The sequence below is a fragment of the Microcaecilia unicolor genome, chromosome 5 (genome assembly GCF_901765095.1).
Source record: "Microcaecilia unicolor chromosome 5, aMicUni1.1, whole genome shotgun sequence".
Taxonomy (NCBI): domain Eukaryota; kingdom Metazoa; phylum Chordata; class Amphibia; order Gymnophiona; family Siphonopidae; genus Microcaecilia; species Microcaecilia unicolor.
The window spans coordinates 220,728,699-220,755,373 of NC_044035.1; the positions used below are offsets into that span (position 1 = coordinate 220,728,699).

General features: G+C 40.7%; 1 protein-coding gene across 1 annotated transcript in view; it reads right to left on the reverse strand.

Annotated features, from left to right (window-relative positions):
• The window catches only part of MBTPS1 (membrane bound transcription factor peptidase, site 1), a 514,786-nt gene that overhangs the window by 190,890 nt on the left and 297,221 nt on the right, over positions 1-26,675 (reverse strand). Inside the window, 3 exon segments of the mRNA XM_030203794.1 lie at positions 1,162-1,239; positions 1,369-1,493; positions 14,600-14,756. Coding sequence (XP_030059654.1) covers positions 1,162-1,239; positions 1,369-1,493; positions 14,600-14,756 — 360 coding nt within the window.

Genomic DNA, 26,675 nt, shown 5'->3' on the forward strand with positions numbered 1-26,675 from the left:
ACTCTAATCTTTCTTTGTGTTTATATGCGGGGGGGGGGGGGGGGGGGGGGGGGGAGGAAGGGGGGTTATTTTTGTTTGATGTTGTGTTTACTTTTGTATTATCTGTATGAAAAAAACCTTTAATAAAACATTTTAAAAAATAAGTGGATGTTCGGGGGTGGGGGCAGTTATCAATGTGCAGTAAAAGGGGAGCTTTTACTGCACCTTGATTTACCACTGGAGTAAGCAACCTGTGGTATAACTGTCCCGCAGGTTACTGACTACTGTGGTAAAGGAATAACACTACTTGCGAGCTACCTCATAAGCACAGTTATTCCAGCAGCCTAGGAGAACAGGCCACAAAGCCACCGCCCAATGCTCCTGGGCTGGAGCTTGCAGGGCCTATGATGACTCCCACCCCTGTTCACTTCCCCCACCTCTTGAAGAGCCTACCATTAGTTTCCCTGGTGGTCTAAGTGACCTTTGGGTAGAAGTGATCCTCAGTTGCTCCTGCCCTGATTGGTGCCATCTTAGCAGTAGTCTTGCACTGCTAACTGTGCAGTTATTCAGTGGGCAATCCAGGGGTAGAGTCAGAGTTGGCACTTAACTGCATAAGTGCTGAAATTCAGCGCTTAACTAGCTAGACAACTGAATAACATAAATAGCAGTCCTATCTTTGGCTAGTTTAACTTAACTGCTTAAGGATGAGTATCAGCACTTAACTGGTTAAGTGCCAGCCATCCACAACATTCAGTACTCATATTCAATGCTGGTGCTCAGACATGGCCCTGTACCAAATATGCGGGCATCAAGCCGGTGGCAGGGAAAAAAAAATCACCGACATCCGTAAGAATATTTACCCTATAATTTTTTAAACATCATTTTAGTGGCAGTACAGAGGCATACCTTACACACTTCAGAACAAATGTGTCAGCAACTTAAGGTAAAGACTGCAAATTAGACATTTCCAAGTATGCGTTGACCATAAGGGTATAGCTGAATATTGACCTGTTTCCAAAATCACAGCCTCCTATGGTGATTCAAGAATTTACAATAATATTCCCTAAAAGGCTTGGCTGTACTTTTTTTTTTTAACATATTTAGATTTTGCTTCAGGGGACTGTCTCAATGATAAATGATTAATAAAGAACTATGCATGCAGAAGTGTAGTTAAGCTTGTACCTTGGTCTTTAAGAGTTTGTGCAATTACTGTGCCATCTTCTGGGAATTTTGCTATGCTGCAACCTGATGCATAGTACACTGTAAAAAAATATGTGTGTACAGTTAAAATGCCTTTCCAAGAGATCATCATCATCTTCTTCAGGGGTAACAGCAGTTTTATATAATGTTATCTTCTGCACATTACCATTTGCCTGTTAAAGAACTTACTCTCATGGTTTGCCATGGTAAAATCTCCTTCATATAATCCATCGCTGAAGGCCATACCCCAGATGTAGAGTAGATCATTTAAAGCTGGAATATTTGCACCTCCAGTATCTGGCATCCACCACTGTCTAGAAAAAAAGCAGCAGAAACCATACTATTGAAACAGTCAAGTTCAAAGTAAATTTGGCATTTTGTGAATTGTTACAGAGACAGTACTAGTAATTCCCATTTAGAAGATTCAGTTCCCAATAAATTATTTATTTATTCATGACAAGTTCAATGTGCTTACAAACAAATAATAAGTGAATAAAACATAATAATGTACAGAATATAACACAAATTACAATAACGTCAAGAAGCAAAATAATACATGTGCAATAAATAACCATGGATTTAGACTATCTCAAGAACAAACAAGTAAGGGTGGATAGGGGAGAGCATAATTAGGCAGGACTAGATAGAAAACAAAAAGGGCAAAACAAGATTAAGAAAAGGATGTGGGTAAAGTTCTTTTTATTCAGAAAAGCCAGACTGAAGAAATGTGTTTTTAGAAGACTTCTGAAAGTTAGGTACTCATCTGTAAACTTGATTGACTTAGGAAGAGGATTCCAAATTTTGGTGCCTTGATAGGAGAATTTAGCAGAGTGAATTGTTTTATATATTACATTCTTACAGATAGGGAAACGTAAGACAAGGTATCCTCTAGATTACCTATAATGTTTAGCTATAAGCTATAAAGTTTTACTTCAGGTATAATGCATTATTTTCCACCCCCCATCTTTCTTGTCCTATCAGCCACATGAATGAATTTATGGCTGGTCACATGCTCTGATGGTGAAAATGTTGCTAAGGCAACTGGCAACTCAGATACCTGGTATATCTTGTTACAAAAGTAATTTACTGAAAAGAGGAATGGCAAGGACACCAATTGCAAGCTTCCAGCACATATGAAAAATCCCAATTACAAGACTCCAGCACATATGCAGCACCTATGATTGGTCCAGGGTAGAGGAGAGGTGGATGCTCACCAAAGACTATAAAACTACGGTGCAGACAAAGAAGCTCTGAAAAACTAGGCATGCTAGGTGGTGCTTCATGAAATTCATTGAAAGTGTTCAGCACTGGGACAGCTCCTCGTCAACGGACCCTTTTACGAAGGTTCCAAAATAGAATTACTGCTAGGCTCTCCCAGGCATCCAGCAGTAGTTCTGCTTTTGGCACACGCCGTTTCTCATGGTAAAAAGTAATTTTCTACCATGGGGAGCATTCCCGGCAGTAATTGGCAGCACAGCCACATTGCCACGCGCTGCCAGATTACCACTAGGTGAGCATGTGAGCCCTTGCTGCCTACTAAACAGATGGTGGTAAGGGCTCAGGCAGTAAATGGCCACGCACTAATTTTAATATTAGCACACAGCCATTTAATGCTTCATTGAAAAAAAGGCCTTTTCCCCACCGTGGTAAAAAGAGGTCTAGCACACGGAGTTTTCATGAGCTAAAACTAACTTGGGCCACTTTTTACTGTGGCTTAATAAAAGGACCCCCAAATATAGTAACAGCAGTGGGGAAGTGTGCATACGTCTTTGATAGTATTGTTTACTGGGGTTCTTATCACTCTTAAATCATGTGGAACCCTGAGTGAATGTCGCAGAGAGATACACATGAGTTAAAAGTGTAGGTGGGTATTTCCTTTTAGACTGCACTCTTATGACCCAAGCATTTTCAATGTGATTTCACTGCCTTCTTCTAGAAAATCAACATCACTAAAGTGATTCTGAATGTTCTAAAATGGATGATTTCCCCTAGTTCCCTTATCATTGTGAAACTGAAATGATCCCTTATTCAATTAGCCTCAAAATAGTTTCCAATGGCAATGTTAATTTTAAAGGGGAAGGGGAAAACTAGGATAATTATGAGCATAAAGTTCTGAACAGTCAGCTTCTATCTCTTATTAAATAACTAGTAAAAAAGGGCCGTTTCTGACACAAATGAAACGGGCGCTAGCAAGGTTTTCCTTGGAGTGTGTATGTTTGGGAGAGTGTATGTGAGAGTGACTGTTTGAGAGTCAGAGTGAAAGTGTGAGTGTGTGTGAGAGAGAGTGAGTCTGGGTGTGAGTATGTTTGTGAGAGAGTGTGTGTGTGAGAATGAGAGTGTGTGCAAGTGTGTATGTGAGACACAGTGTGAGAGAGAGTGTGTGTGTGTGGGCGAGAGAGAGAGTGTGTGTGAGACACAGATTCTCTGAGTGAGTGTATGAGACCAAGCGAGTGTGTGAGTGACTGTGTGGCACATAGAGAGTGAATGTGATACAGTGTGAGACAGAGTGTGTGAGAGTGAGAGTCAGAAAGACATTGTATATCAGAGAGAGAGTGTGAGCCGTGCCCTCCCAATCCATGGCCATCTGTCCCCTGGCCCCTCCATTCATCCTTTTCCAGCAATTCCCCTCTCTCCCTGAGCCCTGCCCTCCCAATCAATGCCCATCCATGCTCCTCTGTCCCCTGCCCCCTCCATTCATCCCTTTCCAGCAATTCCCCTCTCTCCCTGAGCCCTGCCCTCCCAATCCATGGCCATCCATGTTTCTCTGTCACCTGCCCCCTCATTCATCCCTATCCAGCATTTTCCCTCTCTGCCTGAGGCCTGCCCTGCAATCCATATCCATCCATGCCCATCTGTTCCCTCCATTCATCCCTATCCAGCATTTCCCCTCTCCCTGAGTCCTGCCCTTCCAATCCATGCCCATCCATGCTCCTTTGTCACCTGGCCCCTCCATTCATCCCTATCCAGCAATTGCCCTCTCTCCCTAAGGCCTGCCCTGCAATCCATATCCATCCATGCCCATCTGTCTCCTCTATTCATCCCTATCCAGCAATTTCCCTCTCTCCCTGAGTCCTGCCCTTCCAATCCATGCCCATCCATGCTCCCTCTGTCCCCTGCCCCCTCCATTCATCCCTTTCAAGCAATTCCCCTCTCTCCCTGAGTCCTGCCCTCGCAATCCATGCCCATCCATGCTCCTCTGTCCCCTGCCGCCTCCATTCATTCTTTTCCAGCAAGTCCCCTCTCTCCCTTCCATGACCCCCCCCCCTCGCATCCATGCTCCTCTCTATCCCATGTCCCAGCCTGGCCCGCCCTCTTCTCCTCCCCCCCTTCGCATCCATGCATCGGTTTGGTTTTTTTTTTCTTCTTTTTCATTTACCTCCGTGTGCGTTTCCGGCAGCGAAGCGTCAGGGAAGGAGGCGCGCTCCCGACGTGTAGCTTTCCCTTCGTTGTGTTCCGCCTATTGTTGAAGGCAACACAGCGAAGGGAAGGCTAGACGGCGGGAGCGCCGCCTCCTTCCTGACGTTTCGCTTCCGGATTTGTTGTTTTGTCGCGAGGGCGGGGCAGAGACGGCTGGCTGGCTGGCTTGAAGGGAGGCTTCACACCACGAATCCACGAACCCTACAGCTTCAGTGACGTCAGATGGCTTCAGGGCTTCACAGAACGTTGTCCTCATTAGAACGTTCACGGTGCGTTTTATTATATTAGATTATCTTGTTCAGAAAATTAAGGCAATTTCAGTGTTCATATTAGGAAAAATCTTAAACAGGTGCTCTAGAAAAGTAAAAAAACTGTGGCATTTAATGTAGAGTAGTCATTAGCGAAAACAATGTTCCAATGAAATCATAAGAGCTACAGTAATTGAATAGTTTAATCAACAAATAAAATGCACTTCATTTGATGGCATACTAGGCCCTATACGGATGCTAGTACAAACCAAGATCAGTCAGACCTTTGGGATGACAAAATCTGAGACACCCTCCCCCTTCTTAAGAGGGACCTACAAAAATTAACAAAATAGTCAGCATTAGAACATTAGGACATAAGAAAAACCTTGCTGAGTTAGGCTGTGATCCATTAAACTTAATATCATGTCTTCAACATTGGTTAATCTGGGTCAAAAACCAAATTACAAGAAGTAAACCCAAAGAAAATAAATATAAGTATCATATCAAAAATAAAATTAGCCAGATAAACAAAGCACATTTTAGACTACTTGGATAGAACAAATTTCTTAAATATTACAGCCTTAATAAAAATTTGAAAGGCAGCGACTGTTAACCATCTCAGACATGTATGAAGATAATATATTCCACAGCTTTGCTACTAGAAAAGAACAAATTATAGAGAAAGATATAGATTTTATGCCCTCTCATGTGGAGAATGCCAATTTCAGTTTGTTCCGTATCCCATATCTTGAATATAAAGTGTTAATCAAACCTACCATGTACCTTGAATTATTTTAAAGACCATGCAATACAATTTAAAGTGAATTCTGGCTTCTGTAGGTAGCCCATGCAACTTAACATACCATGATGTGACCCTATCAAATTTGTTACGTGAACAAATTAGCCATTGATAATACACTGAAACCTTCTGCTCAGTGTGCTGCTGCGGCTAGGAAAGCAAATAGAATGTTGAGTATTATTAGGAAAGGTATAGAAAACAGGTGTGAGGATGTTATAATGCCCTTGTATCATTCCATGGTGTGACCGCACCTTGAGTATTGTGTCCAATTCTGGCCGCCGCATCTCAAGAAAGATATAGTGGAATTGGAAATGGTGCAGCGAAGGGCGACTAAAATGATAGCGGGGATGGGACGACTTCCCTATGAAGAAAGACTAAGGAGGCTAGGGCTTTTCAGCTTGAAGAAGAGACGGTTGAGGGGAGACATGATAGAGGTATATAAAATAACGAGTGGAGTGGAACAGGTGGATGTGAAGCGTCTGTTCACGCTTTCCAAAAATACTAGGACTAGGGGGCATGCGATGAAACTACAGTGTAGTATATTTAAAACAAATAGGAGAAAATGTTTTCTTCACCCAGCGCGTAATTAAACTCTGGAATTTGTTGCCGGAGAACGTGGTGAAGGTGGTTAGCTTGGCAGAGTTTAAAAAGGGTTTGAACGGTTTCCTAAAGGACAAGTCCATAAACCTCTACTAAATGGACTTGGGAAAAATCCACAATTCGGGAATAACATGTACAGAATGTTTGTACGTTTGGGAAGCTGCCAGATGCTCTTGATCTGGATTGGCCACTGTCGGGGACAGGATGCTGGGCTTGATGGGCCTTTGGTCTTTTCCCAGTATGGTATTACTTATGTACTTATGTACTTATGTACTTATGCTTGGAGAGAGAGAGTTTCAGATCCGTCCAATGGCCTATGGTTTTTCCCCGAAGAAGTTTGCTCTCCCCCCTTCGTAGAAACTAATTCTCTATATCTAAGAATCTTTCTTTCATTTATTCTTTCTTTCTCTGCTTTCTCTCTGTTCTGTGACCTTTGTATGAGGAACAAACTTTTCTTCCTTATTTTTCTCTTCTTTATATAATTAGTCTAATTACTTATAATTACCAGAGGTTAGTCTAATTACTTATAATTACCAGAGGTACTGATGTTAGATTTTGTTTGTTATAACTTGAAACTGATGTCTGATGCTGTGCTGGTGGGTGAGTAATTAAAAGACTTTTCTCTCTGATTGCTGTACAACTTTTTTCTATAATATTTTATAAAATTTCATAAGTTGTTTAGAGAATAGCAAACCAAAAATGCACAGCCTAGTACAAATTGTGACCCACGACGTCTACTGAAACTTCTATCTGCTGGTCAGAGAGAAGATTGTAGTTTAATTTATAGAAATCTATTTTTAATGATATCCTTTTTCTTGTTCCAAGTTTTGCATTTCCTGTTTGTAGCTATTACAGTAGAGATCAGGAATTGTTCTTTATGAGTGTAAGTGAAGTGAAAGCCGTCTGAATGACGCTAGCCACGCCCTTGCCCATTTCCCCCCCAATTTCACCAGAATTTGTAAGTATATAATTGCTATTCTGTTAGGAAACATATTTTTATGTTATTTGAGCTCTGTTTCAAATCTTAATTCTCGTTCTTTGAATTTTTTCTTTGTTCCTAACGTTTCCTTTTTTTTGTGCTCTGAGTTTTCTGATTACTAAAGCCACAGTCCTTTATAAAAAGAAAAAAAAGGCACAGGATTGCTACAGAGAATCCCTTCTTTGTGGCCACAGGAAGTCTCTTTACATCCTTCTTTTTTTTAAATGTTTGATTTCATGGCTCTAAAGCACTGTAACTAGGGATATATTTCATTTTAGTTGTAGGTAGTTGCAAGTTGCAATAACAATTCTTTACCAATTGACACAGTTGCAACTTGTAATCTTTATCAGCTGGATTAAGGATACGTCATATATCCACCAATCCCATTTCCTCTATAAGGTGCTTCAAAGATAGCAACACTGTGTGTGATTTCAAACTTGGATGTCTATCTAAAATAGGATCAATCACCTGATTAAAATCTTCTGCCAAAATGATTGGCATGTTCCCAAGTTCCAGCAGTGTTTGTAAAGACTGAAAAAATTCAGAGCACCCCACCTGGGTGGGAGCATAGCTATTAACCACAGTAAAAAATGACGATCCCCTTCTGAGTTGTACAGAAGCCATCTACCATGCAGATCAGCTTATTGTTCCTCCACCACTATGCCAGCATTATGAAGTATCAACAATGCCACCCCCCCTTTTTTTGACACTGCTGCTGAAAAACAGCAAGTCTGAACCAAGCCACATTTGCAGTTTACCCGATTCTTGGTTGTCTATATGCATCTCTTGCAACAGATTTATATCTGCATTTTGCTTCTTGATAGGATGGCTAAGACCATTGACATTCAGCGAATATAATTTCAAGTTAGACATAATATCCAAAGAATACAGGATTCCATCCCAGTTCCACCTTTACATAATCCCCATCTTCCTCAATGAAGAGAAAAATATACAGAAAAATATAGCACATTCTTTGTCCAAACTCTCACACAAACCCCAGCTTAGCCCAAACAGCAACGACTCATGCCCAATATTAAGTAAATTCTCCATGTCCCTCCCTTTCCTCCCCTCATCATCCATATCTACATTCACCTCTCACCATCCATCCTAATCCCTGGCAGTCACTAGTCTTAGAATGACTACCACTCACCCCCCATCCCCCCTGCATTTACACAAGTACACTCAATCTACACACAGCACCAAATGAACTCAAAAACAGAAGTTCTCCACATAGCATCAGTCCAAAGCCCCTTCCCCCTCTACCTAGGCATCAACCCCAAGTATGCATAACCTCCCACACAGCATATAATAGAAAGCATACAGAACCGCATTGAAAATGCACCACAGAATCATGAAACAAGCTGTTATAAGTTGTTGTTCAGTTAATCAAGCAGAAGCAGCTTGACATTCACTAATGAAGATTTTGAGATCATTAGGGTTCTCAAATTGGCGTGCCCGATTTCGGTAGGTAACCTTCATGAGGGCTGGATATAAGCCCATACTGAGCCCCCAATTGATTTAGTTGCAAGCGCATAGACAGAAACTGCTTTCTGAGTTGTGCAATGTGTCATTCAAAATCTGGAACTATTTAGAGATTCAGCTCCGTTCCATTGAATCATAGGTTTAGCTCTCACTTTAGCAAAAATATACAGCACTAAAGCATGACGGAGCATTTTTAAGATGAAAGGCCTAACCCTTGCCTCGTGCTCCATTCGATGCATCAATATCCAGTGTGCCCGCTCCACTTCAAATGAGTAGCGGAAGGTGATTCTGCAGCAACTAGGGTCACCAGATTGCCACTCTCTACTCCTTCTGGCAGCCCTAAAATCCTGATATTTCGCCAACTGCGATTGCTGGCATCCATCACTTCTTTACAAAGAGACGCAAGGGCCTCATGATCCTCCCACCATTGATGGCGTTCTGTGAAGTTCCGGGGGACAGCAGTCCTTCTAGATGAATAATTAGTGATTGTACCTAAGGAGCCCTTGGCGTCAGGTTGTTCCTACACTGGGCTCATAAGTAACATTACTTTTGTAATTATGTTTTGAATTTTTCATTCTTTATTGCAAAAAGCTGGCATTTTCTGGTTTTTGTTATTGCCTGAGAAGTGTTCAGGGTATATTAAGTAACACTATTAGCACATGTTGCACTATATCATTAAAGGGAAAGAGGCCCAATGAATGAAGTGCTATGTCCCCTGTCAGTGGTCTTGACAGACTACTTTGTGGGTGTGTAAATCTCTGAGGGTGCTCCTCTCAATACACAATATATTATTTAAGCAATGGTTTGAAGTAGTACATTTTCCTGGTTCTATCAGGTCAAAGAGTAGGCATTCCTATGCTAACCAGATAGCACATCTGTAGCATAATAAGAGGGATTTTCAGAGTTACTGATTTTGTTGGAATGTAGCATGACATGAGGGATTTTCAGAGTTATAATTTTACTGGAAACAGAAACTGATATATAAAAATGTTTTGCTAATGCAACATGTTCAGTATGAGAAACTGGCACCATCACCTTGAAGACCACCGATACCAGTGTAACAATAGAACTGGCTGGGTGGATACTAAAGTTAATCACCACATCTCCAAAGAACAGTCTGTATATTGACAGCAATATACACTGGAGGAGTGGCCTAGTGGTTAGGGTGGTGGACTTTGGTCCTGGGGAACTGAGTTCGATTCCCACTTCAGGCACAGGCAGCTCCTTGTGACTCTGGGCAAGTCACTTAACCCTCCATTGCCCCATGTAAGCGCATTGAGCCTGCCATGAGTAGGAAAGTGCGGGGTACAAATGTAAAAAAATTAAAAAAAAATCACAGAGACTGGAGTTAACAAAAGACAGTCCATCTACCAGAAACTCCCAGACCATGACCCACCTAATCTGACAAAATAAAAGCCCATATAGCTGAAACTCCCAGACAATGACTCTTTTAATCTTGTCAAGTATGGGTTTATACCACAGCAGATGGTCAGCCAGGAACCCTTATGATATAAACATGTGACCAGCTACCATGCTCCCATCTCAAAAACCAGAGAGAATCATTTTTCACCTAGCTGAATTTTCATTGGATCAATATACCCCACCTGACTTCAACCTATGGCTCAACAAGAAATTATAAAAACCCTCTCAGTCTCCATCTTTTCTTCTCTTCTCTCTGGACTTTGGACCTGCATCTTTCTCTGGACTTGCAGAACACCACACATATACACTCCAGAAAAGTCTTTCTCCAGGTTCCACTATTAACAAATCTGCAAAAAGATTTCTTTCCCAGCAAGGACCTTCTTCACCACTCCAAATAGCAGCAAAAAGAATTCATCTGATCCTCATAAGTACATAAGTATTGCCATACTGGGACAGACCAAAGGTCCATCAAGCCCAGCATCCTGTTTCCAAAAGTGGCCAATCCAGGAGACAAATACCTGGCAAGATCCCAAAAAAGTACAAAACATTTTATGTTGCTTATACCATAAATAATCAGTGGATTTTCCCCAAGTTCATATTAAAAAAGGTCTATGGATTTTCCCTTTAGGAAGCCTGCCAAACCTTTTTTAAACCCCACTAAGCTAACCGCCTTTACCACACTCTCTGGTAACAAATTCCAGAGTTTAATTACACAGTGAGTGAAGAAAATTTTTTTCCGATTTGTTTTAAATTTACTACTTTGTAGCTTCATCACATGCCCCCTAGTCCTAGTATTTTTGGAAAGAGTAAACAGATGCTTCACGTCTACCCGTTCCACTCCACTCATTATTTCATAGACCTCTATCATATCTCCCCCTCAGCTGTCTTTTCTCCAAGCGGAAGAGCCCTAGCCGCTTTAGCCTTTTCTCATAGGAAAGTCGTCCTATCCCTTTATCATTATCGTTGCCCTTCTCTGCACCTTTTCTAATTCCACTATAACTTTTTTGAGATGCGGTGACCAAAATTGAACACAATAGTCAAGGTGCAGTCGCACCATGGAGGGATACAAAGGCATTATAACCCTCATTTTTGTTTTCAATTCCTTTCCTAATAATACCTGACATTCTATTTGCTTTCTTAGCTAATACAGCACACTGAGCAGAAGGTTTCAACATATCATCGACGACACCTAAATCTAATTCTTGGTTGGTGACTCCTAACATGGAACCTTGCATTACGTAGCTATAATTCGGGTTCCACTTTCCCATATGCATCACTTTGTACTTGTTCACATTAAATGTCATCTGCCATTTAGATGCCCAGTCTTCCAGTCTCCTAACGTCCTCTTGTAATTTTGCACAATCCTCTTGCTGTTTAACAACTTTGAATAACTTTGTGTCGTCAGTAAATTTAATTGCCTCACTAGTTATTCTTATCTCTAGGTCATTTATAACTATGTTAAAAAGCAGCGGTCCCAGCACAGACCCCTGGGGAACCCCACTAATTACCCTTCTCCACTGAGAATACTGACTATTTAATCCTACTATGTTTTATATCTTTTAACCACTTTTTAATCCACAATAGGACACTACCTCCTATCCCATGACTCTCCAATTTCCTCTGGAGTCTTTCATGAGGTACTTTGTCAAACGCCTTCTGAAAATCCAGATACACAATATCAACCGGCTCACCTTTATTCACTCCTTCAAATAAATGTAATAGATTGATGAGGCAAGATTTCCCTTCACTAAATCTATATTGGCTTTGTCTGATTAATCCATGCTTCTGAATATGCTCTGTAATTTTGTTCTTTATAACAGTCTCTACCATTTTGCCCTGCACCGACATCAGGCTTACCGGACTATAATTTCCCAGATCTCCTCTGGAACCTTTTTAAAAAAATCGGCGTTACATTGGGCACCCTCCAATCTTCAGGTACCATACTCGATTTTAAAGATAAAGTATATATTAGCAATAATAGTTCCGCAAGTTCATTTTCTAGTTCTATCAGTACTCTGGGATGAATACCATCCGGTCCAGGAGATCTGCTACTCTTCAATTTGTTAAATTGCCCCATTACATCTTCTAGGTTTACAGAGATTTCCATTCAGTTTCTCCGACTTGTCAGCTTTACATTGGCACCAGTATCTCTCCCAAATCTTTCTCAGTGAAGACCGAAGCAAAGAATTCATTTAATCTCTCTGCTATGGCTTTGTCTTCCCCAATTGCCCCTTTTACCCCTCGATCATTTAGCGGTTCAACAGATTCTTTTGCCGGCTTCCTGCTTTTAATATATCTAAAAAAAATTTTTACTGTGTGTTTTTGCCTCCAACGTAATCTTTTTTCAAAGTTCCTCTTTGCCTTCCTTATCAGTGCTTTGCATTTGACTTGACATTCCTTATGCTGTTTCTTATTATTTTCATTTGGTCCCTTCTTCCATTTTCTGAAGGATTTTCTTTTAGCTCAAATAGCTTCCTTCACCTCACTTTTTAACCATGCCGGCTGTCATTGGATCTTCCATTCTCCTTTTTTAATACGTGGAATATATTTGGCCTGCGCTTCCAGGATGGTATTTTTGAACAGCATCCACACCTGATGTAAAATTTTGACCCTCGCATCCACTCCTCTAAGTTTTTTTTTCACTGTTCTTCTCATTTTATCATAGTCTCCTTTTTGAAAGTTAAACGCTAATGTATTGGATTTCCTGCATATACTTACTCCAGAGCTAATATCAAATCTGATCATACTATGATCATTGTTATCAAGCGGCCCCAGCATCATTACCTCCTGCACCAGATCATGTGCTCCACTAAGGACTAATTCTAGAATTTTTCCTTCTTTTGTCAGCTCCTGTACCTGCTGCTCCATAAAGCAGTTCTTGATTTCGTCAAGGAATTTTACCTCCCTAGCATGCCCTGATGTTACATTTACTCAGTCAATATCTGGGTAATTGAAATCACCCATTATTATTGTGTTGCCCAGTTTGTTAGCATCCCTAATTTCCTTTAACATTTCTACATCCATCTGTTCATCATGGCCAGGTGGACGGTAGTAGACTCCTATCACTATCCTTTTCCCCTTTACACATGGAAGTTCAATCCATAGAGATTCCAAGATGTGTTTTGTTTCCTGCAGAATTTTCAAGCAAATTGAGTTACTATTAAGCCAACCTAATTAATAATTCAGACTTTCTAACAATATTTATCTTGTGGCACACTCCCTTTAGTGTCCAATGTTCCCATCAATCTGTTCCCATATGGCTTATTACGGGAACACTGGACACTAAAGGGTTAAAATCCCTAAAACTGCCTAACATTATTGCATTACCTGTATTGTAAATAAACCCTATTGTTAAAGATCTGGTCCTTATGTCCTGAGCAAATGTCCTTAAATATTATACTGTACAGGTTAATGTAATTCCCCAAATATAAATACAGTGCACGTCGGATAAGCGCATGCTCTGTTTAACTGCATGCCGTACTTTGGTCCCGTTTTGGGCGCCATCAATTTCTTTGGGGACAAACCTCCTCCTGTCACTTTTGCAAGAGCGCTGGAGAGTCTCAACACCGTGCGGGCCTATCAGGAGGCCACTGGATGTCAGTGCTATGACAGTTTTTACCGTCTGGCAGACGTAGTCTATGGAACTCACAGACCCAAGAGTGTACAGAGGAACATAACTGATTACTTTAAGTAAGCCTAACATCAGTTAACGGAGACTGTATACTGTACATATAACAGTACTGTACATATGTTTATCAGATGTCAAGCTTCTTTGGGTCACAACGGTTAAGTGCACGCTCCGGTTAACTGCATATATTTCTTTGGTACCAGACCCTTGCACTTAAGCGGATTGCACTGTATATCTTTTCATCATTTTTCACATCTTCATCACCACACTAACTAGTTAGCACACAGATAATGCAGGAGCCCTTACCACCTACAAAATAGGGGTTGCTAAGTGCTCCTGTGATAATTTTCAAAAATGGCCATGCACTAATGAGAACTAGAGAATGACATGGGGATAAAGTTTGTTCCCATTCCCACAAACTGCATTCCCATCCCAACAACAGTACAAAATCTTATTTGTACACAAAGTGAACAATTGTCTTTGATGGAACAAATGCAGTAGAGTTTGTGGGGATGGGGATGGGGATCAAAGCGTGCAGGGATGGGGTAGGGACGGGATAAACTCTGTCCCCATGTCATTCTCTAATGACATTAGCACTTGGCCATTAATGCAAAAATTAGAAAAATTGGATTTTTATAGACGCAGTAAAAATGGCCTTAGCATGCAGAAAAGACCCGTGTAAGGGTGTGATAAGGCTTTTACCTCAGCGTAGTAAAAGTTCCTCTTGATGTTTAAATGTAGCTCATTTTTATCATATACATAGTATTTGCTTGGAAATGGTACACAGTGAACAGTATTCTGCAATTTGCAAAAATGTTTATTGATATAGAACATTCCAAATGTACCTAGTATTCTCATCATAGAACTTGACTTTTCTCATGACTGAAGTGTTGTACCAGTCGCTGAACACAATCAAAGAAAGTCCATTATCCACATCCCTCCTCAGCTTGGTGATTTCTTCAGGAAAGAATTCTTCTTCACTGTCAACTATCAATAAGGTCCCTGTATTAACAGAAAAGGGAAAATAACTGGCTTCACTTTAACAGACAGCATTATTTTAAAAATATAGTTACATAGATTATTAGATGAAATCATCTAAAATGCTCTACAGCACCCAAGTCATTCCTGCTCAATTTCCTGGTAACAGTTCCTAGGAGGGGCGTTTGCACATTATTGTAATGCAAGAAGTAAAAAAAAAAAAATGAGCAACTATAAAACTATTTTTGTGGTAAAGCCAAGCTGCTTACCTTAAAATTGCCATTTTCTGAAGGCAGGAGTTAGACATGTATGAGTGATGTCACCCATAGGCACTGAGTATGTCATGTTTACTAGCTAGAAATACAAGAGAAGGGCTTTCTGCTCATATACAGCCAACACTGTGTCATGTGCCACAAGGCCCCCTCAATCATGTATCAGAGCTTTAAGGCAATAAAATAAAATAAATTATATATCTCAACTGCACGTGGAGATGGAAGGATGTGACTGATTTTTACTAAAAACACCAGTTAGAGGTAAGCAACTTTGTTTACTCCTAGTATAAGCAGGATGAATAAGCCACACACATAGGACTCCTACGTGTTGGCCTGGAATCCCTCATCTAGACTGTCCTCAAGATAAACTGCCCAACTGGTTGGTGGGAAGATACTGAACAAAAATTATTCTAATGTTTAACTCTTGTCACCTCTCGTTTAGACTACGACAATCTGCTTCTCTGTGAATCTCCTACCAAACTATCTTTTGCCACTAAAGTCCATTCTATTCAACATTCAGCTGCATGACTTCTCTTCCTCCAATATTGACATGATCATGTAACCCCTCTCTTCAAATCACTGGATTGGCTCCCCATCTACAAATACATTCCCTATATAGCTCCTCATTACCCGTTTTGTCCTCTCTCTCGCTACATCCTTCCTTATGAACTCTATTCAACAAGCAATTTCTTTTTATCCATGCCCTTGTCCTCCATTACCAACTCTGGACCTGTGCTTTCTACCTTGCTGCATCCAGACATATTATTGACTTTAGGAAACTAACTATTAGCACCAAGTATATAATTTTTTTCTTCATTTTTTTCTGGTGGAGGAAAGACTTCAGTAAAACTAGTGCTACTGTTATAGCATAGCTACAGTGTACTATATCAGCCGTCAGAAAACCTCCCCTTTCCTATATCTGTTCTTTTTTTTTTTTTAATTATTAATTTTAAATTTTATCCAATATAGCTTATCTTAGCTTCAAAAATAAACATAAACATTAGTAACTTGGGGGCCCTTTTACTAAAATGCTGACGCACGGCAATGACCCTGCTGCATGGCAACCTGGAACTACCGCCAGCTCAACGCAGTCACTGGTGGTAGTTCCTCCTCGAGTGTGCACCATTTCCGGTGCTATGGAAAATTCCGTAATTTCTAGTGTGGAGCTAACCCTGTGGTAATCGGGTAGCACCACACGCTGCCCAGTTACTGCTGGGTTACTGCGGAAGCCTTTACCGCTACCTCATTGGGAGATGGTAAGTGCTCCCCCACCTCCCCATCGCCACGCAGTAAGAATAATCTTACTTTTTAGAGGCTTTTTACCCACTGCAGTAAAAACAACCCCTGCAGCTACCACAGGGCCCTCTTTACCACAGCTTGGTAAAAGGATTCTTCTGTTTTGGTAAACAAAAGCTTTAACATTATATTCAGCACAGCATATGCATATGTGTGCTGAATATGTTAAAGCTTTTGTTAAGCTGAACACAGCGTTCTTTATTTATTTATAATTTTTTTATTAATTTTTTAACACTCATAATACTCATTTATGAGTGCTTACAAAAAATAAGTAATACAAAATTTTAAGGAAAATGAATCCAGTTCTAACGTTTTCTTACTATCGTCCACTATACAATTGAATAAATGATCCAAGATAAGGAAAAACGAAAAACAAACTTTCCTAAATAGCTATCCAAGCTATTTAAGAAATAAAAAAATTAAAGAGAGCGTCTTTTCCCAAGTGGTCACTCTAATCTGTCATACAGTGCAACATATGTGACTAAACTACCACATTAACCTCCAACTGTTTGAGATCAAAAAACTGATAATATTTAGACTGGAACAATATTCTACAAATACATGGATATTTTAATACAGTGTTCTTTATTTACCAAAGCTAAGCTACTAATGTTTATTTTAGAAGCTAAGATAAGCTATATTAGATAAAATTTAAAAATTAAAAAAACTGAAAAGTAATTTTAAAAAAAGGACAAATATAGGAAGGGGGAAGTTTCTGCAGGAAAAAAAAAAAACTTATCACCCTCTATGACAACCTCAGATGTTAAAGTCAGATCTATTACAGCATGCAGGTCCCTGGAGTAGTGTAGTGGTCAGTGCAGAGCACTATGGAGTGGGAGACTCATGTCCCTATCTTCCTCTACCTGTCACACTTGTGGTGGAAACTGTGACCCCTCCCAAACTCACCAAAACCCTACTGTACCCACATAGAGGTGCCCTTTCACCCATAAGGGCTATTGTAGTGGTGTACAGAGGAGGCCAGTATGTTTTGGGTGGGTTTCAGAGGGCTCGGGGACAAGGTAAGTGAGAAGGTGGGATATGTACATGGGAGCATTTTTATGAAGTGCACAGAAGTGCCCTTTAGGGTGCCCCATTGCTCTCCTGGGATGTCTGGGGGACCAGTCTACTAAAAATGCTGGCTCCACCTATTTCCCAATGGCATGAATCTCTATGTTTTGCACTTTTTTTTTTCAAAAATGGACCAAAAAAAACAACATTCAAAGCACAAAACCTTGTTCAAAACAGTATTTTTGAAGAGAAAAAAAAAGATGGGCTTTTCTTTTTCGAAAATGACCCTTTCCTGTTCAGATTTTGGATGTTTTGTGCAAAAGAACAAAATTGGACTTAGACATCATATAAAAAATGCCCCTCAGGGTGTAATTTGTTGTTTATACAATTTAAAGAATGCAAACCAGTTCAATTTGACAATTTGAGTACAGTTTGTAGTAGTAGTAGTAAAGTTATTGAATTTAGGAAGGCAATATAAGATACAAGATGTATCAACAACAACCAACAAAATATCAAAAAAGAACATCAGAAAGCATTCAAAAAGAAATCAGACTATATATATATATATATATATATACACACACACACACACATATATTTATACACACACACATTATAGCTACACATTTAACAAGTTAATAATGTGATTAACACATTAAATGTGCAACATGCATTAAAACTTTTAACACACATTAACGCCAGGTCTGGCTCCCTCATCTACTGCTCCCTTTGCAGGCATACCTGGGCTGCACAGATCAGCTGCTGGGTCCCAGTCAGCTCTGCTGCTGTGCTGTTCCCAAGTGATGTCGGGAAGGTGGAGCCACACCCGTGATCCAGAAGTACCGCGGAGGTACGAGTCTGCGGCACTTTGGGTCTGGGGCAAGATTGGAGGGGTTCTAAGCAGCAGCACTGCTGGGGACAAGAAGAGGTGAAGTGTGATTTCTCTTTTCCCTTATTCCTGCTCCTCTCAGCTCTCTGATATTGCCTTCAGAAGGCATGCTGCTTCTCCCAGCCGCACGAAGCCTCTCTCTGTAGCGTCCCGCCAAGAAACAGAAAGTTCTGTCAGAAGACAGGATGCTCCAGAGGCTTCAGGCGGTTGAAAGAGCAGCATGCCTTCAGTGCTGCAGCACTGAAGACAAAGTTGGAAGCCCGAGATGAGCAGATATAAGGAAATATTTGAGAGAGAATGGAGACCGGAGGAGGAGGAGGGAAGGGCTCAGAAGCACAGGAAGAGTTGTTGGGAGAAAGATGGAGAGAGAGAGAGAGAGAGAGAGAGAGAATGGGGATCATGAGTGGGAGGGTTCAGAAGTATAGGAAGATTTGCTGAGAGAAAGAGATGTGTTTGAAGGGGAGAGAAGAGATGGTGCCAGTGGAGGGGAAGGGAAGAGGAGAGAAGAGACGGTGCCTTTAGAGGGGAAGGGGAGAGAAAAGAGACAGAAGGAGAGGAACGGAAGGGAAGAGAGATAGGACGAAATGGTGCCCATGGAGGGGAAGGGGAAGGGGGGGGGGGGGGGCGAAAGGCGGAGACAGTGCCCAGAGAAGGGGAGGGAAGGGAAGACAGAACGTTGATGGTGACTACACATGGAGGGGAAGGGAAGAGATAAAATCTAGACAGAATTAAAAAGGATGAAGAAATGGATGAAAGTTGAATGTGAAAGATGGATATAGGGCAGGATGAGAAAGAGGAGGAAAAAAAAGAAATAGTGAATATTAGATGGGAGGCCCTGGAAGCAGAGTTCAGAGCACATGGAACAAGATGATTGGAAAGATAAAATCAACAGACAACAACGGTAAGATAAAGGATTTTATTTTTAGTTTAGTAATTGAAATATATCAGTTTTGAGAATTTACATCTGCTATCTATATATTGCACTGTACAGGAGGAAATGTGAGGGGGCCATTTTATGCGATCAATCGGGCGATTAAAAATTGTAATCACAATTAATCATGCAATTAAAGATTTAATCAATGGACAGCCCTAGTGTGTGTGTATGTGTGTATATCTATCTATATAATTCACAACCCCAACGTTCTAAATGAAGCCACCACCGGAAGTTGAAGCGTCGAGATCAGCTTTCCCCACCGGAAGTTGAGGTGTCGAGATAGCCACTTTCCCCATCGTCCTCGCATCACTACGTGATGACGACGAGGGCGGAGCACTGACACTGGACGAAACCGAGCGCCAGCAGCAATGAACACATAACCGCTCACTTACACTGCAGCACCAACAACACGAACAGCGCTGACAGAAGAAATCCATTTGGATGGCCATGCTCCTGCTCTCTGTATGTGAGTCACCCCCCACCCCATCCCCAAAACAAGCTACCGCCCGTTTCATTGCTCTGAGAAACGGGCCTTCTTTACTAGTATATATATAATGCTGGATGTTTTCATGGCTCATAGATACAGTTCTAATGGGGACCATAATGCTCTTTTACTCATCATTGTCCCCATTTTATTAGCAATTGCCACTTCAAATTTATGATGCTGCAGAACAAATTGCCACCAAAAGTGAACATTTAGAAGTTGAGAATTTTTTCAATTAGAATGAAAATCTGGACGATCATAAGGAGGATATCTAAAAGCTTTTTCAGAAAGAGAAACTTGCAAAGAACAGGATTTAAAAATACTATGATGGTGAGATATAAGATTTTAACTCAAATATGTTACACATTATAGACCAAACATCTTTCTAGTAGGTGAAGGTAAATTCACATTCATATAACACTAGGAATACATGCCCGTTTCTGAGGGCAATGAAACGGGCACTAGCAAGGGGCCCCCTCCCTCCGAGCTACTTGCCTTGTTCGGTGTTGGTGTCGCTGTGTGTGGGTAGGGTTTTGTTTTTTTTTTGTTTGCTGCGCCTCCGTGGCCGTGCCTGTGGCGTTTCGGTTTCGGGCCTCGAGTGTTATAGCTCCGCCCTCGACGTCATGACGTTTTGACGCGAGGGCGGTGCAGACACTCCAGGGCACACCAGATATCTCGGGCGCCTCAACTTCCGTGGAGGCTTCAGAACGTTGGGGTTGCCTTTTATATATATAGATATGCAGCAATGTACCAATATACGTATTATAGTTCCAACACAAATCAGAGGACGTTAAGCCTGCTAAATACAGTTTGTGTGGAGTCCAGAAGGCTTTATGATACAGAAAGTACATTGATTGTAGAATGCTTGCCGAAGATAGAGGCCATATATATATTTCCCAGGTTTTCTGAAGACCAGTAATTTATTTTTGCTGTGAGGAAATCAGAAGTTTATAAATGGAGGAAGCAGCATGTCCTGCTAATAGGAGAGACTTAGTCAGAATATAAATAGAGGGTAGGTCAGATCTGCTGGCAGATAATAGTTGGGTTTTATGTAAACAATGCTGAAGTTGAAGCCTCTTATAAAAGCTGTTGTGCAGTAAAGACAAATGTTCTTCCAATGTTAAGAATGATAAGAGAAGGGAGAGAAAACAAGATGGAGTTCTGAGGAGAACGCTGCAAGGCGCCTTGCTACTCGATTACCCCTCCTTTTTGGCATAGGCACAGGAAAAGAGTTTCAACAATGAAGGTAAACAGTGTGTTGGCCCCACAACACCTGTGAGACCATCGGGGCCATTGGACCACACTTTGCTGTGCCTGGAAGTTTTTCGGAACCAGGAGCCGCACTGCTGGAGGGAACAGTGGGAGGTGTCGTGCTCCACCAACTTGAGGCAGAGATCTCGTTTAGTCCCAATGAGCGGAGGCCTCCGAGAATTCCAGCGGTGGAGCTGCAGCAGGGGCGGGAAGCCCCTTGTGTTATCGACCAAGGAGCGCTTCCTCCAGTAGGGCCGGATTGCAGCGTGGAGCTGCTGGATGTCAGCATCGGAGGAGGAATGCTGGAGAGAGCCAATGTTTTGGCAGACTCCAGAGCAGTAGAGGAGCAGCAGCCTTCAGGTGAAACTTAGGCTGAATTCACTGTGCTCAGTAAGTCCTTTTTGCCTGTAAAACCAACCATTATAACTTTAGACTCAATCTGGGAAGCTCTTATGAGTTTAGAATCTTCCTTCTCACAAAAATTGCAACTGGTGACTCAAAATGCAAAATTGCCTTTGGAAAAGATTCCAATCTTGGAAACAAGAATATTAACTATTGAGAAAATAATTGAAACGAATAATGAGAGTATAAAATCTCTTCAACAAACTCAGTCCAACTTGATCAAGGAAAACATGTTGTTACATTATAAAAGTGAAAACTTAGAAAATCAACTAAGGGCTAAAACTCTAAGGTTGATTAATTTTCCTAAAAAAATATCTATTGCTCCTTTAATAACTTTTAAGAAATATTTAGCAGAGGTATTGAAGATCCCGGAGCAGGCCCATCCGCCAGTCTCTAAGATATACTATATTCCACCATATAAAAAGGAAAAAAAAAGAAAATATTAATCAAGCTGAACAAGGAGCGGAAGTCTCATTTGATATGTTGAATCTTACACAAACAATTCAAGATGATGAGAAGGGTACTATACCAGCAACTCTAACAGTGACTTTTGTATTGGAACCAGATTGCGATTGGATTGAGACAACATTTTCGTCATAGGGATGAACTTTTTATGAACTATAAGATTAGAATATTTCCTGATATTGCAAGAGCAACTCAAAAGAGGTGTCAAATGTTCCTAAAACTTCACCCTCGGCTTATTCAGTTGGGTGGTTTATTTTTGGCTTAATTTCCACTGTAAATGTGTACTGAAAGTCAATTCAACTAAATATATTTTCTATGATCCTACTCATCTGAGTTCTTTTATAGATTCAAGGGTTGCTTGTTTTTTCTTTCTCCAATGTTGTGGACTTGAGATTAGAGGGGGGAATAACACATATCCTATAATTTGAATATTGTATAATTTGTGTAATTTGAATTTATGTTCCCTAACCCCTATATTTTTCCAAATCAAGAGTTTTCTTGAAAAGTTGTGAATATTTACAAAAATAAAATAAAATAAAAAAAGAATGATAAGAGAGTTTTATCTTCATGAAGAATGTCTTCAAAAGTCAAAATTCCTTTGTCCATCTAGTTCTTCCAGTAGATACGAGCCTTGTTAATTAAAATTTGTGGTGAAGTTACATTGGTTACCAGTAGAGGCTCATATCCAGTTTAAATTATAATGATTTTAAATATTTTATATGGTAATTCTCCGCTTTATATGACAGATCTTATTGGTTTCCCTAATTATGTTAGGTCAGGGGTATCTAGGAATCCTTTACCACTTCAATATCTGAGTGCAAAAAACGTTCATTTGAAGCTGTTTTTTTCCTTCTGCTTTGCATTTCTGACCACTTGTGTATGGAACTCCCTATCAGTTCAAATAAGGTTTGTGTTTAGCCGTCATTTATATAGAAAACTTTAAAAAACTTTTTTTGTTTAGCAAGTTTTTAGTATGCTAAGTGTTGGGTATTTTTAACTATGCTTTGTAATTCTCCAGGAACTGTTTGGAATTCTTTAATCTGTAATCCACATAGAACTTCTGAGATAGTTGTGGACTATAACAATAAATGTATTGTATTGTATTACTAGCAGGATGGTCTGAAGCAGCATTTTTCAACCTGTGTGCCATGGACAGGAGTGGACTGACTGTTCAGGCAACCAAGCACTGCCCAAGGACCCAGAGCTTCCCTCTTCGTGAACTTGCATTTCTCCCTGTTTCTTCAATTCTCCTCTCTTACCCACCTTAAATCACATCTTTTGAATGAGACAGGAGAGAAACTAGGAGTGAGAAAACCATGAGGGAGAGGTCATGGGGGGGGGGGGGGGGGGGGGGGGGGACGGGATTGTCAAGGAGATGAGTGAGAGGAGGATAATATGTACAGTATGCAGTAATGAGGAGCAGAGCAAAGATAGAAGGGATTAGGAGGCAGGGGAAGGAATAAGATGGAAACTGGAAAAGCAAGGGGGTGAGAGAAGGAGATGGAAAGTTGATAGATAATTGAAAAGTAAAAAGAAGTAGATGGAGGACTGCGGGGTGAGAAAGTGGTTGAAATCTGAGTTGACAGAGGCGGAAAAAGAAAGGGAGGAAGGAGATAAAAGAGAAATATCAATATCTCTGAGACAGATGTAATAAGAAATAGAAAAAGCCAGGGGAGAGATGGGAAATGGACAGCAGCCACTGGAAAGAGAGCAGAAGACAGACAACATAGATTAGTAAAAACAGGGCCCTAAGTGTTTTATTTGGAATTTATTTATAATTTTCAATACATCACTTCAAGATAAACTTGAATCGGAAAATAATATTGCAAAACACAATCATGTCTTTAAAAGAGTAAACACACAGGAAAACTGTTACAATATTACATTATTATTATTTTATTAGGATTTATCGCCTTTTTGAAATAATTAACTCAAGGTGGTGTAAGAATAAATCAAAAAAGCAATAGACAATTACAACAGTAAAAATATTCAAATAACAATACAAAGTATGGCATAGTATATTACTTCTCAAAAAAATTCAAAAACTGAACAGTGTATTAGAAATGAGAAACTATCAATAAAGAATCAATACTCTGAATCTCACTAGTAGATTTGGCACTTATAACAATTATTTATGTAATTGTAAAAAATAGCCTCAAAAGCCCAGGGTACCTTTAGAATAGGACACGAACTGTAATGGCTAACATCATAGGCTCCTCCACCTTCCGAAAACACCTACAGAATAAAAACTTCCAAAAAACTTTTAAAAATGGAAGAAAAAATCTGTAGTAAAAAACGGAAGAGGTAATAACTTTTTAATAATAAGTGCACAAATCACAACTTCATATAATGATGTAGGACTTGAAAAACTCATGTAAATAATGATATATAGTCAAGACAACAGAACCCCCCCCCCCCCCCCCCCCACCATCTTAAAGACAACCTTTAGGTGGAAAATGGAACATCTGATGTTTCCCTCCTTTAATCAATGGTATATTATATAACCTTCATTTTACTTTGATCTATAACTTTCTCAATATAGCATCTCTTAAATCTAAGTGTTACTTAGCTTTAGATGAATGTATACATCATACTGATTCCATAATATCCACTAATATTTTTGACCATGAGGAATCCAAATCAGTTCTGGTCTTTCAATTATCTTAGATCCCCAAACCGGGTCTATATAGCTATTCACAAAGAATAGTCTTCAAAATATATCTCTCGTATCTTCTTCAAAATGAATCACTCGATTTCTCAAGGAATATCACTCAATTTCTCCAGTCTGCCAATTTTGCACCATATCTACAGTATAAATGAACTCTCAAAAAATTTCAAAAACTGAACAGAGTATTAGAAATTAGAAACTATCAATAAAGAATCAATACTCTGAATCTCACTAGAAGATTTGGCACTTTAATCAATTATTTATATAATTGTAAAAAATAGCCTCAAAAGCCCAGGGTACCTTTAGAATAGGACACCAACTGTAATGGCTCTTCTTTGTGAATAGCTATATAGGCCCTGTTTGGGGAAAAGAAAGTTGCACATGAGGTCAGAGAGATGATTAAATGTTATCTCAGCTAGGGTAGGAGTGTATAAACATGTCCTGCTGCAGTATGTGCAGCCTGTGTGTCACTCCTTGTGTGTGTGTGAGAGTAGGAAATAGGAGGAGGAGAAGAAAAAGAGCTCCTTGTCGGACACCACAAGAAAGACCTAAAAAAAAGGAAATCTTATCAATCAGGAGTATTACATAATTCAGGAGGTGGAACATCCATTAGAAGTACTTATGAAGAGAGATTAATAACAACTACCAAATTAGATGGCGACTTTTTGCCATCAATAAAACTTCAATTGTTTAAGGTCAAAGAAAACATAATTTAATTTAATACAATACTTACAAGGAAACTGTAGGAAAAAAAAAGTAGCCCCCAATGCTACTACCTGTGATCTCAAGAAAAGGCCTCACACTTTGCCTGTGTAGCTCGGGAGAAATCAGGAAATACAAAAATTCTACAACCCAAAAACAAATCATCCTTATGACAGAAATAAAGTCTCAAAACCCAGTTAAGGTCAGGCTCAAGGGCAAACAATATTAAAGCTGCATGAGAGAGCACCTCCTGTTGGTAACTTTCAATAACGTTAGAAGTTGCAAACTATCCTCGGAAACATCTGCCTGCTGATTCCCAGATGTTATATAAGGTAAAATTATGTATCATACCTGATAATTTTCTTTCCATTAATCATAGCTGATCAATCCATAGACTGGTGGGTTGTGTCCATCTACCAGCAGGTGGAGATAGAGAGCAATCCTTTTGCCTCCCTATATGTGGTCATGTGCTGCCGGAAACTCCTCAGTATGTCGATATCCAAGCTCCATCCGCAGGACTCAGCACTTAGAGAATTACACCCACAAAGGGACACTCTGCCCAGCTCACCACCGCCGAAACGGGGGAGGGGAATTAACCCAGCTCATCCCCACACAAGTGGGGGAGGGGAATCCGTCCAGCTCATCCCCGCGGAGCGGGGGAGGGACAACACACCCGCCGATGCGGGGGGATCTGGCTTATCCTGCAACCGCAACCGCGGGAGGAGCTGACTGACCCTAACACCGCCGAAGCGGGAGGGGTACAAAGCTGCCCTACTGCCGCACGAAGCGGGAGGGAGCGCCGGCAGAATTTAAGTCTCAATCCAGCCCCGTAAAACGGAGGGGAAAGGAATGCAGCAGCTCACTGTAACACAAATTCGTCTCAACTCTTGAAGAATCCATTGAAAAACTTGAACACGAAGTCCTCCTGAACAGGAACTGAAGACTAAACTTGAACCTGAAATGCAACCAGAATATAACCAATACAGATATCTGGGAGGGACTATGGATTGATCAGCTATGATTAATGGAAAGAAAATTATCAGGTATGATACATAATTTTACCTTCCATATCATCATGCTGATCAATCCATAGACTGGTGGGATGTACCGAAGCAGTACTCACCCAGGGCGGGACATTGAAATCCCTGACCGCAACACTGAAGCTCCAAACCGGGCCTCCGCCCGAGCAGCCACAGTCAAGCGGTAATGCCTGGAGAAGGTATGGGCCGAAGCCCAAGTTGCCGCCTTGCAAATCTCTTCCAAGGAGACGGACCCGGCCTCTGCCATAGAGGCCGCCTGAGCTCTAGTGGAGTGAGCCTTCAGCTGGATAGGCGGCACCTTCCCCGCGGCCACATAAGCCGCTGCAATGGCTTCCTTGACCCATCTTGCCACTGTAGGCTTAGCAGCCTGCAGACCCTTACGCGGACCTGCAAACAGGACAAACAGATGATCCGATTTCCGGAAACCATTGGTCACTTGAAAACTATCTGATGATGACACGTCTCACATCCAGATATTTGAGAGCAGAGTATTCCTCTGGGTAGTCCTCCCTACGAAAGGAAGGGAGACAGA